Here is a 12,593-nt window from a genome sequence, read left to right on the forward strand (position 1 = left end):
GCTCTGAAGATAGATGGGGGGGCAATCGGTTCACATATGGTGTCCAGAGCACAGCTGGGGGCAGAGGGTGGTCTACAGCAAGCGGCAACGGTGAGAGACTTGTTTTTGGAGAGGTGGATTTTTAAAAGTAGAAGTTCAAATTGTTTGGGTACAGACCTGGATAGTAGGACAGAACTCTGCAGGCTATCTCTGCAGTAGATTGCAACACCGCCCCCTTTGGCCGTTCTATCTTGTCTGAAAATGTTGTAGTTAGGGATGAATATTTCAGAGTTTTTGGTGGTCTTCCTAAGCCAGGATTCAGACACGGCTAGGACATCCGGGTTGGCAGAGTGTGCTAAAGCAGTGAATAAAACAAACTTAGGGAGGAGGCTTCTAATGTTAACATGCATGAAACCAAGGCTTTTACGGTTACAGAAGTCATCAAAAGAGAGCGCCTGGGGAATAGGAGTGGAGCCAGGCACTACAGGGCCTGGATTCACCTCTACATCACCAGAGGACCAGAGGAGGAGTAGGATAAGGGTGCGGCTAAAAGCTATGAGTATTGGTCGTCTAGGACGTCCGGAATAGAGAGAAAAAGGAGCAGGTTTCTGGGGGCGATAAAATAGCTTCAAGGTATAATGTACAGACAAAGGTATGGTGGGATGTGAGTACAGAGGAGGTAAACCTAGGCATTTAGTGATGATGAGAGAGATATTGTCTCTAGAAACATCATTGAAAACAGGTGATGTCATAGCATGTGTGGGTGGTGGAACTGAGAGGTTGGATAAGGTATAATGAGCAGGGCTAGAGGCTCTACAGTGAAATAAGCCAATAAACACTAACCAGAACAGCAATGGACAAGGCATATTGACATTAAGGAGAGGCATGCTTAGCCGAGTGATCATAAGGGTCCAGTGAGATTCAGACAGCTAGCCGGGCCATAGGTAGCAAGTTGGCAGAAGATGGGAGGAGGTCTGTTTTTAGCCACCTCGTGCATTTCCGTCTGTAGATTAGTGGGGTTCCGTGTGGTAGGGGGGATCAGTCCAATTGGCAAAATAGTTATAGTTATAGTGGCCGAAGAAAATTGTCCGGTATATTCAGATAGCAGCCGATAAGACAGCTAACGATTAGTGGGCCGCAGATGGGCCATCAGGTTACGTCGCGACGGAGGGGCCAGTTGGATAACTCCCTCGGGCAGATAACGTCGGTAGTCCAGTCGTGAAGGCCCGATGGGGCTCCGCATCGGCAGTAAAACGGGTCCGGATAGGTGATTGTAGCCCAGGAGTCGCTGATGGAACTCTTCAGCTGGCTAGCTCCGGAATAATTGATGTTTGCTCTGGGACCGACGTTAGCCAATAGTCACTCGGATAGCAGCTAGCTAGCTGCAAGATGTGTAAGGAAACCAGGGTATCATTTTGTAATTTGGCCTGTCATTTAGTAATTTGACCTGTAACAGTTTGGCCTGTCAATCAATCACTGTGGGTGGGATTGTCAGGGGAGGGGGCAGGATGTTTGTAACAGAGTTGTTATGGTTTCAGATCTGTCAATCAATCACTGTGGGTGAGACTTTGAGGGAATAGATTAGTAATCCAGTCAGAAAAGTCTACTCTTTCAATATAATTTATTGTGGCAAAGACCTAAGAAAAAAAGTTGTGTTTTGTCAAGTAAATATAGATTACATGCTAAGAAACAATGTAGAGTTGCAGAAAAAAATAAAAACTTTAAAAGTCCCCATCAGATTGTGCACCCCCCCCAATCTTAAACATAGTCAAGTGTCCATGAATAGACCTGCAGGTGTGATTGATGAATGAAGCAGGTGTTAAACATGGAATCTGCTACATAGAAGGAAGCAGTTGACTGCTTTCGTGTTCGACATTTTAATCAAATCAGTAGGCCTACATCAATATCATGACGTTAGATTTTATAACCTTAAATTTGTTTTCATCTATCGTATTTTGGACCAGAACGAGGCTCTTTCTCCACTACCTATTGTTCCTGCAGTGAGGCTTTAACATCTTCACCTAATGTTTTCAGAATTTATCTTCAAATAGTCGCCAAAATAAATAACAGTAGTGGTCTACCAGTGTGCAAATTAGGGAGCCAAATGAACGACTCTCTCTCTCACCGATATAATTTAGTTCCGTTCACCTAAATGATCCGTTCAAAAAGAGCCATTCGTTCACAAACAACCCATCACTAGTCAACACTGACGAGTCACTTTAGCGCTCACTGGCAAGTCAAGACATGGTCTTCAAATCCTAGGAAAATACAAAGGAAATTGTTGGTTTACTGTACAGATGCGATATAAAAAAAGAAATGGATCTGCCACAAAACAATAACGTAGTGGATTTCAACTCATCATGACCACTTACGTCACATGGATTTGTGGAAATACACTCACGTGAAAGGATGAAGAAGCATCATGCTCTCCCTGCTACGTGAAAATAAATTAGACTGCAGCCAACAAGAACAAACACAAACCCAGGTACTGAGAGGCGGGACAGACAGCAGACTGACCAACCAGCAGTGTCCCTGTCATCGCTTGCTATGTGACTGACAGGCGTCTGTCCTATCAATAGACCACTAGAAGATACATTTAGTTCTTCTAGCGGGATAAGGCTATACACACATTTCTGACTAGCAAATGTAATATTTTTTAAATGAAAATAAGCCTAGTTAATGAATGAAGTGGAAAAAGTAACTGGCTAACAATGAGGCTGTTCTCGGCTGTTTATTTAACACTGTATTGTCTTCCCCTAGTTTGAAGACTGAAATGAGAGAAAAGTAGGTCGAGTCTGTAGGGAGAGCAGGCCTTTCAGAGAGTAAGGTCGGTCGAGTCTGTGGGGAGAGCAGGCCTTTCAGAGAGTAAGGTCGGTCGAGTCTGTGGGGAGAGCAGGCCTTTCAGAGAGTAAGGTAGGTCGAGTCTGTGGGGAGAGCAGGCCTTTCAGAGAGTAAGGTCGGTCGAGTCTGTGGGGAGAGCAGGCCTTTCAGAGAGTAAGGTCGGTCGAGTCTGTGGGGAGAGCAGGCCTTTCAGAGAGTAAGGTCGGTCGAGTCTGTGGGGAGAGCAGGCCTTTCAGAGAGTAAGGTCGGTCGAGTCTGTTTGGAGAGCAGGCCTTTCAGAGAGTAAGGTCGGTCGAGTCTGTGGGGAGAGCAGGCCTTTCAGAGAGTAAGGTTGGTCGAGTCTATGGGGAGAGCAGGCCTTTCAGAGAGTAAGGTCGGTCGAGTCTGTTTGGAGAGCAGGCCTTTCAGAGAGTAAGGTCGGTCGAGTCTATGGGGAGAGCAGGCCTTTCAGAGAGTAAGGTCGGTCAAGTCTATGGGGAGAGCAGGCCTTTCAGAGAGTAAGGTCGGTCGAGTCTATGGGGAGAGCAGGCCTTTCAGAGAGTAAGGTCGGTCGAGTCTGTGTGGAGAGCAGGCCATTCAGAGAGTAAGGTTGGTCGAGTCTGTTTGGAGAGCAGGCCTTTCAGAGAGTAAGGTAGATCGAGTCCATGGGGAGAGCAGGCCTTTCAGAGAGAGAGTGAAGAAGATGAAGATGACGGGAGTAGAGTGATGAAGGGTACCGAGTCACAGCAAACCAATGCCTGGGAACACAAACACACACACACCTCACTCACCCAGGTTGTGCTCGGTGAACAACGGCAGATTGACGCTCGAGTTGAAGCTCCCTGGAGTAGAAAAGATGCAATAACCACATCCACTTTAATACAATAGGTTAGCAAGCTTGAAATAAACAAATATCACACTTGTATTCATTTGAAATGGAGAGCAGAGAAGAAAGAAAGGGTGGTGACTAATACAGTAGGTCCTGTACTGTGACTACTACAGTAGGTCCTGTACTGTGACTAATACAGTAGGTCCTGTACTGTGACTAATACAGTAGGTCCTGTACTGTGACTAATACAGTAGGTCCTGTACTGTGTGATGTGACTAATACAGTAGGTCCTGTACTGTGTGATGTGACTAATACAGTAGGTCCTGTACTGTGTTATGTGACTAATACAGTAGGTCCTGTACTGTGACTAATACAGTAGGTCCTGTACTGTGTGATGTGACTAATACAGTAGGTCCTGTACTGTGTACTGTGACTAATACAGTAGGTCCTGTACTGTGACTAATACAGTAGGTCCTGTACTGTGACTAATACAGTAGGTCCTGTACTGTGACTAATACAGTAGGTCCTGTACTGTGTAATGTGACTAATACAGTATGTCCTGTACTGTGTACTGTGACTAATACATTAGGTCCTGTACTGTGACTAATACAGTAGGTCATGTGCTGTGTGCTGTGACTAATACAGTAGGTCCTGTACTGTGTACTGTGACTAATACAGTAGGTCCTGTACTGTGACTAATACAGTAGGTCCTGTACTGTGACTAATACAGTAGGTCCTGTACTGTGTAATGTGACTAATACAGTAGGTCCTGTACTGTGTGATGTGACTAATACAGTAGGTCCTGTACTGTGTAATGTGACTAATACAGTAGGTCCTGTACTGTGACTAATACAGTAGGTCCTGTACTGTGTGATGTGACTAATACAGTAGGTCCTGTACTGTGACTAATACAGTAGGTTCTGTACTGTGTGATGTGACTGTAGAGATTTTGTGACCATAGTACAGTAGGTCCTAGTGGTAGGAATGTATGACTCACTCTTCCTGGGGTACTCAGGTAGAGGATCCACCTGGTAGGCACTACGGAGGAAGCTGGGCTTGGGTCTCTCCTTTTCCTCAGCAGCCTTTACCCTGACCTCCCCCTCCCTCTCGGGGACTGGAGCATGAAGGAGCACCTCCTGGTCTGATTCTCCCAGATACCCTTTACTCCCATCCACCACTTGCCTCTCCTGGGTTTCCGCGTCTCTCTTGTTCCCCTCCTCTTCAGGCTCCTGGTCCAAATCCTCCATCCTCTCCTCCTCTTCCTCTTCTTCCCGGTGTCCGGCGGTGTTGCTACTCCCGTCACTACCAGTCCCAGACGTGTGCGCCACGCTCTCCTCGTCCGAGATGATGTCATCAAAGAACTGGTCTTCATCGAGGACGTCAGAGGGAGTGGGAGGGATCAGGTTGATGACAGGTGGGGTGAGGAGGCTACCTGTACCTGAGCCTCCAGGTGTGTCAAACAGAATTGAGTCCTCCTCCTCCGCTACCTCCACCTCCTTCTCCTGCTCCTCCATTGCCTCATCCTGCTCCCCTTCGCCTGTTATGTTTCTCCTCTGGTTTGCCCCAGGCTCCTCCTCGCTGGCTGGGCTTCTCCTCTTTGTCTGCTTTCCACCCGGCTGGTCTCCTCCCGGCTGGTCTCCTCCCAGCTGGAGAGGAAGGGAGGACAGAGGCTTCAGCATTCTTTTCTTCTTCAGTGCCCTGCGGACGGCCGACACAGAGTTGGAAGATGGACTAAAAGTACTGAACATCTGGACTGGTGCAACCTCCTCTTTGGTCAGGGTGAAGCTAGGGTTGGCCAGCCCAAGATCCTCCACCGTGATGTGGATAGCACTGGCCTCTCCCTCCCCTGAGATCCCCTGGTCGTCCCCAAGACAAGTCCACTCTAGCTGTGTGTCCCTCTCCCCGCTCTGCCCTCTCTGGCTCTGGCCTGGTATTAGTTCTTTGTCCTCTCCTCCCACACAGGAGCAGCAGCAGCACAGCAGCCTGCAGGAGAGACCGTGTATGTTCTTCCTCCACAGACACAGACGATGCATTCGAGGACCATGCAACCTCTCTGCCTCCATCTCTGCAGCCATGTCTTCCCAATCCCAGAAAATAATGGATAAATCCAGCACACTGGTGATCTTGATGTTTCTGAAAATGCTGTTGGTTTTATTTTACCAGCATTTCCCAACCGTGTCTGTCATGCGTTCCCTGCCAATTCAATGCACATCCTCGGGCAGTCTCAGACAATCTCAGACCACAACGATGCCATTCTTCAGTTTCATCTGATAAGATAACTTCTCTGACATGTCAGATGACTCTGCACATCCTCGGGCAGTCTCAGACAATCTCAGACCACAAGGAGGCAATTCTTCAGTTTCATCTGATAAGACAATTTCTCTGACACGTCAGATCACTCTGCACTCCACTTACCTCAGACAGCCCCCCCCAAAAAAAAAAAAACAAGGAGGCTGGTATAGTTGCTAAACTAGTGTCTTCCGAAATCTGTCTTGTCATGAGCTTGGCAAGCAAGACTATTGGTAAACACGGTCTTGTTTTCTATCTGATAAGCCTTCGTCAATAGTCTCACGGAAGGATGAACAGCGAACAGCCACCCACACCTCTGCACTGTACTCCTGCTCTTACCCTTTGATAGGTTCTGGAGGCTTCGCACGCCATGCAAATATATCTTTCTGCAGTCTGTGTTGCTTAGCAAAGCAGAGAGTACTAACTTATTCATGTCGCTGCTCTGGGTCGTCAGAGGAACACTTCAAATGAACATCAGTTTTAATTAAAAAAAAAGGCCTTTCGTATGGAAAGCAGCATGTTTAGACGTTGCTCTGCTTTAAAAAAAAAAAGCCACACAAGTGACAATGATAGCTGGGAAAATAACATCTTAACGAAATTCAAAGTATTATGGATGAATGTAACATTTTTTTCCCCCCGCATTAATTCTGCGTGGTTAGAGGGTTAATTCCGCTTGGTTACTTAATTGAAACAACTCAAAGGTTAACAGTTTAAGCATTAATTCAGAGTGGTTAAGGTTAGGGCTGTGGTTTGGGGAAGGCTTAAAACAACTCAATATTACCATCAAGGCTTGCTAGAGCATTGTGAACTGCCGTAGCGCAGTGGTCTGAGCAGTATGCTTTGGCTCTGAACATTACGTTTACATTTTAGTCATTTAGCAGACGCTCTTATCCAGAGCAACTTACATTAGTGAATGCGTACATTTCATTATTATTATTTTTTTTTCCTCATACTGGTCCCCCGTGGGAATCGAACCCACAACCCTGTCGTTGCAAACACCATGCTCTACCAACTGAGCCACACGGGACTTTGTGAGTTTGCTGGGCAATCGGTTCTTTTTTTTGGTGAGCGCCGAGGAAGGCATTCTCAGGACATTTTAAAATGTCTGAAATCGATTTATATTTCTAGAGATCAGGCTGGTGTCTGTCTGTCTGTCTGTCTGTCTGTCTGTCTGTCTGTCTGTGTGTGTGTGTGTATATATAATCCCTGAGTCAGTGTTGACATTGTGTTGAGGCTCAGTGTTTGGAGTAGGTGTGTACAATACGTGGATCAGCGGACACACACACACACACACACACACACACACACACACACACACACACACACACACACACACACACACACACACACACACACACACACACACACACGGCCAGTGAGCAGATGCATGGCACACCCACCACCACAAGGCATCAGATAAATCTCCTTTCATGCCACAGGCCCAGTCCTGTTCTCAGATTGGTGGGAAGTCAGACAGAACAAAGTGGAGAACGTCCTGCCATCACCACCACCCAACTAAATCCCTGCCCATCACCCCAACTAAATCCCTGCCATCTCCACCAATCAACTAAATCCCTGCCCATCACCCCCAACTAAATCCCTGCCCATCACCACCAATCAACTAAATCCCTGCCCATCACCCCCCAACTAAATCCCTGCCCATCACCCCCAACTAAATCCCTGCCCATCACCAACACCACCCAACTAAATCCCTGCCCATCACCACCCAACTAAATCCCTGCCCATCACCACAAACCAACTAAATCCCTGCCCATCACCACCAATCAACTAAATCCCTGCCCACCACCACCCAACTAAATCCCGCCCATCAACACCAACCAACTAAATCCCTGCCCATCACCACCAATCAACTAAATCCCTGCCCATCACCACAAACCAACTAAATCCCTGCCCATCACCACCAATCAACTAAATCCTTGCCCACCACCACCCAACTAAATCCCTGCCCATCAACACCAACCAACTAAATCCCTGCCCACCACCACCCAACTAAATTCCTGCGCATCACCACCACCCAACTAAATCCCTGCCCATCACCCCCCAACTAAATCCCTGCCCATCACCAACACCACCCAACTAAATCCCTGCCCATCACCACCCAACTAAATCCCTGCCCATCACCACCCAACTAAATCCCTGCCCATCACCCCCAACTAAATCCCTGCCCATCACCAACACCACCCAACTAAATCCCTGCCCATCACCACCCAACTAAATCCCTTCCCATCACCACAAACCAACTAAATCCCTGCCCATCACCACCAATCAACTAAATCCCTGCCCACCACCACCCAACTAAATCCCTGCCCATCAACACCAACCAACTAAATCCCTGCCCATCACCACCAATCAACTAAATCACTGCCCATCACCACAAACCAACTAAATCCCTGCCCATCAACACCAATCAACTAAATCCCTGCCCACCACCACCCAACTAAATCCCTGCGCATCACCACCACCCAACTAAATCCCTGCCCATCACCCCCCAACTAAATCCCTGCCCATCACCAACACCACCCAACTAAATCCCTGCCCATCACCACCCAACTAAATCCCTGCCCATCACCACCCAACTAAATCCCTGCCCATCACCAACACCCCCCAACTATATCCCTGCCCATCACCATCACCACCCAACTAAATCCCTGCCCATCACCAACACCACCCAACTAAATCCCTGCCCATCACCACCACCCAACTAAATCCCTGCCCATCACCACCACCCAACTAAATCCCTGCCCATCACCACCACCCAACTAAATCCCTGCCCATCACCACAAACCCACTAAATCCCTGCCCATCACCACCACCCAACTAAATCCCTGCCCATCAACACCAACCAACTAAATCCCTGCCCATCACCCCCACCCAACTAAATCCCTGCCCATCACCCCCACCCAACTAAATCCCTGCCCATCACCCCCAACTAAATCCCTGCCCATCACCCCCAACTAAATCCCTGCCCATCACCAACACCCCAACTAAATCCCTGCCCATCACCAACACCACCCAACTAAATCCCTGCCCATCACCATCACCAGCCCAACTAAATCCCTGCCCATCACCACCCAACTAAATCCTTGCCCATCACCCCAACTAAATCTCTGCCCATCACCCCCAACTAAATCCCTGCCCATCACCCATCACCACTAAATTGGATGCAGTCTATCACAGTGCCATCCATTTTGTCACCAAAGCCCCATATACTACCCTCCACTGCGATCTGTATGCTCTCGTTGGCTGGCCCTCGCTTCATACTCGTCGCCAAACCCACTGGCTCCAGGTCATCTACAAGTCTCTGCAAGGTAAAGCCCCGCCTTATCTCAGCTCACTGGTCACCATAGCAGCACCCACCTGTAGCACGCGCTCCACTGGTCACCCCCAAAGCCAATTCTTCCTTTGGTCGTCTTTCCTTCCAGTTCTCTGCTGCCAATGACTGGAACGAACTGCAAAAAATCTCTGAAGCTGACTCTTACCTCCCTCACAAGCTTTAAGCACCAGCTGTCAGAGCAGCTCACAGATCACTGCACCTGCACATAGCTCATCTGGTCCTGCGTGGCTCAGTTGGTAGAGCATGGTGTTTGCAATGCCAGGGTTGTGGGTTTGATTCCCATGGGGGACCAGTACGGAGAAGAAATGTATGCATTCACTACTGTAAGTCGCTCTGGATAAGAGCGTCTGCTAAATGACTAAAATTGAAATGTAAATAGCCCATCCAATCTACCTCATACTTTATTTATTTATCTTGCTCCTTTGCACCCCAGTATCTCTACTTGCACATCTACCATTCCAGTGTTTAATTGCTATATTGTAATTACTTCGCCACCATTTCCTATTTATTGCCTTACCTCCCTAATCTTACTTCATTTGCACATGCTGTATATAGATTTTCCTATTGTGTTATTGACTGTATGTTTTGTTTTACTCCATGTGTAACTCTTTGTTGTTGTATATGTCGAACTGCTTTGCTTTATCTTGGCCAGGTCGCAGTTGTAAATGAGAACTTGTTCTCAACTGGCCTACCTGGTTAAATAAAGGACTTGTTCTCAACTAGCCTACCTGGTTAAATAAAGGTGAAATAAAAAAATACTAAAATTAAATCCCTGCCCATCACCACCACCCCTCAACTAAATCCCCTCCCATCACCACCACCCCAACTAAATCCCCTCCCATCACCCCCAACTAAATCCCCTCCCATCACCACCACCCCCCAACTAAATCCCCTCCCATCACCACCACCCCCAACTAAATCCCCTCCCATCACCACCACCCCCAACTAAATCCCCTCCCATCACCACCACCCCCAACTAAATCCCCTCCCATCACCACCACCTCCCAACTAAATCCCTGCCCATCATCACCACCCAAATAAACCCATACCACTCAAATGATTGGATCTCTTAAGTTATCCTCTTTGGGCTAGACGTGCTGCTAGCGGGACACCTCGACAACATCCGGTGAAAATGCAGAGCACGAAATTCAAAATACAAAAATTGTAATATTAAACATTCATGAAAATACAAGTATCTTACATCGTTTAAAAGCTTAACTTCTTGTTAATCCAGACGCTTTGTCAGATTTCAAAAAGGCTTTATGGCGAAAGCATACCATGCGATTATCTGAGGACAGCACTCCGCGTACAAAAGCATTAAAAACATTTTCCAAACCAGCAGAGGCATCACGAAAGTCAGAAATAGCGATAAAATAAATAATTTACCTTTGAAGATTTTCCTCTGTTTGCAATCCCAAGGATCCCAGCTACATAACAAATGGTTGTTTTTTGATAAATTCTTTCTTTATATCCCAAAAAAGTCAGTTTAGTTGCCGTGCTTGATTCAATAATACACCTGTTCCCCTCGTTTAAAATGCATACAAAGGAATCCCAAAAGTTACCAATAAACTTCGTCCAAACAAGTCAAACAACATTTCTAATCAATCCTCAGGTACCCTAATATGTAAATAAACTATCACATTTAAGACTAGTGTGTTCAATACCGGAGATAACCTTTTACAGTTAGGGGAGAGCACGAAATTCAAATAAAAATATTAGAAATATTTAACTTTCATACATTCACAAGTGCAATACACCAAATGAAAGCTTAACTTCTTGTTAATCTAGCCACCGTGTCAGATTTCAAAAAGGCTTTACGGCGAAAGCAAACCATGCGATTATCTGAGGACAGCACCCCACAATTCATGCCTTACCTTTGAAGATCTTCTTCTGTTGGCACTCCAATATGTCCCATAAACATCATAAATGGTCCTTTTGTTCGATAAATTCCGTCGTTATATCTCCAAAATGTCCATTTATTTGGCGCGTTTGTCTCAGAAAAACACTGGTTCCAACACACGCAACATGACTACAAAATATCTAATAAGTTACCTGTAATCTTGATCCAAACATTTCAAACAACTTTCTTAATACAACTTTAGGTATTTTTTTATGTAAATAATTGATACAATTTAAGACGGGATAAACTGTGTTCAATACAGGACGAAAACAAAGGGGAGAGAGCTTTTAGGTCGCGCGCCCCAACCACAACAGTACACTAGACTCGACCCTTCTCAACAGCCATACTTCTTCATTGCGCAAAATAAAAACATCAACCAATTTCTAAAGACTGTTGACATCCAGTGGAAGCAATTGGAACTGCAAGCAAGTGCCTTAGAAATCTAGATCCACATAGAAATCTCACTGAAAACACTATCACCTCAACAACAACAAAAATCCTGGATGGTTTGCCCTCGGGGTTTCGCCTGCCAAATAAGTTCTGTTATACTCACAAACATAATTTTAACAGTTTTAGAAGCTTTAGAGTGTTTTTTTGTCCAAATCGACCAATTATATGCATTTCCTAGCTTCTGGGCCTGAGTAGCAGGCCGTTTACTTTGGGCATGCTTTTCATCCGGACGTGAAAATACTGCCCCCTATCCCAAACAGGATAATAACGAAGTGCGTGCCATCATCCACACGCGCCACACAACTACAGTAAAAATGAGAGCCAACTAGAAAAACTACAAATTGTAGCTGATTATTGGCCAACAACCCAATAAGGGTACAGAATGCCTTCCAGAACTGAGACAAGAACTGAGGACCTGATCAGAAACCATGTCTACCGGGAGTCCATGGATATGGAAGACATGCTGCACCATAAGCTGGGCCGTCTCCTTGGCAAAAGGTAGTTTGGGGAGAAGGATGAAATGGGCGGCCTTGGATAACCGATCGACTACCATCAGAATGACAGTGTTGCCATCAGACGGAGGGAGCCCAGTGACAAAGTCCAGAGATATATGAGGCCAGGGACGATGAGGGACCGGTAGTGACTGAAGGAGGCCAGAAGGAGGTTGCCGTGGAGTCTTGTTCTGAGCACACACACTGTGAGTGCGGCGACGAAGGCAGAGACGTCAGGACCCATTGTGGGACACCAAAAACATTGTCGGAGGAAGGCTAGTGTATGACGGGACCCTGGCTGACAGGTCAGCCAGGAGGAATGAGCCCATTTCAAGACCCGGGAGCGGTCTGGATTAGGGACAAACACCCGGTTAGCCGGGCCCCCTTCAGGTCCAGACTGGGAGTGTTGTGCCTCACGGACCAGATTCTCAATACCCCAATCCACAGTGGCAGCAAGGCATGAGGTAGGGAGAATGGTTT

General features: G+C 46.8%; 1 protein-coding gene across 1 annotated transcript; it reads right to left on the minus strand.

Annotated features, from left to right (window-relative positions):
• Positions 1-1,810: 1,810 nt before the first annotated feature.
• Positions 1,811-6,809, minus strand: LOC123731476 (uncharacterized). Its single transcript, XM_045710441.1, has 2 exons — positions 4,626-6,809; positions 1,811-3,641 (listed from the first exon to the last, which is right to left on the minus strand). The coding sequence occupies exons 1-2, from the start codon at positions 5,701-5,703 to the stop codon at positions 3,583-3,585; spliced, it is 1,137 nt and encodes a 378-aa protein (XP_045566397.1). The 5' UTR covers positions 5,704-6,809; the 3' UTR covers positions 1,811-3,582.
• Between the last annotated feature and the right edge of the window lie 5,784 nt (positions 6,810-12,593).

The sequence above is a fragment of the Salmo salar genome, chromosome ssa28 (genome assembly GCF_905237065.1).
Source record: "Salmo salar chromosome ssa28, Ssal_v3.1, whole genome shotgun sequence".
NCBI classification, from domain to species: domain Eukaryota; kingdom Metazoa; phylum Chordata; class Actinopteri; order Salmoniformes; family Salmonidae; genus Salmo; species Salmo salar.

Coding starts and splice junctions, on each gene's coding strand:
- LOC123731476 (XM_045710441.1), bottom strand. CDS start 5,703: ATGGCTGCAGAGATGGAGGCAGAGAGGTTGCATGGTCCTCGAATGCAT. Junction 3,642..4,625: donor ACCTGAGTACCCCAGGAAGA/GTGAGTCATACA, acceptor TTTCTACTCCAG/GGAGCTTCAACTCGAGCGTC.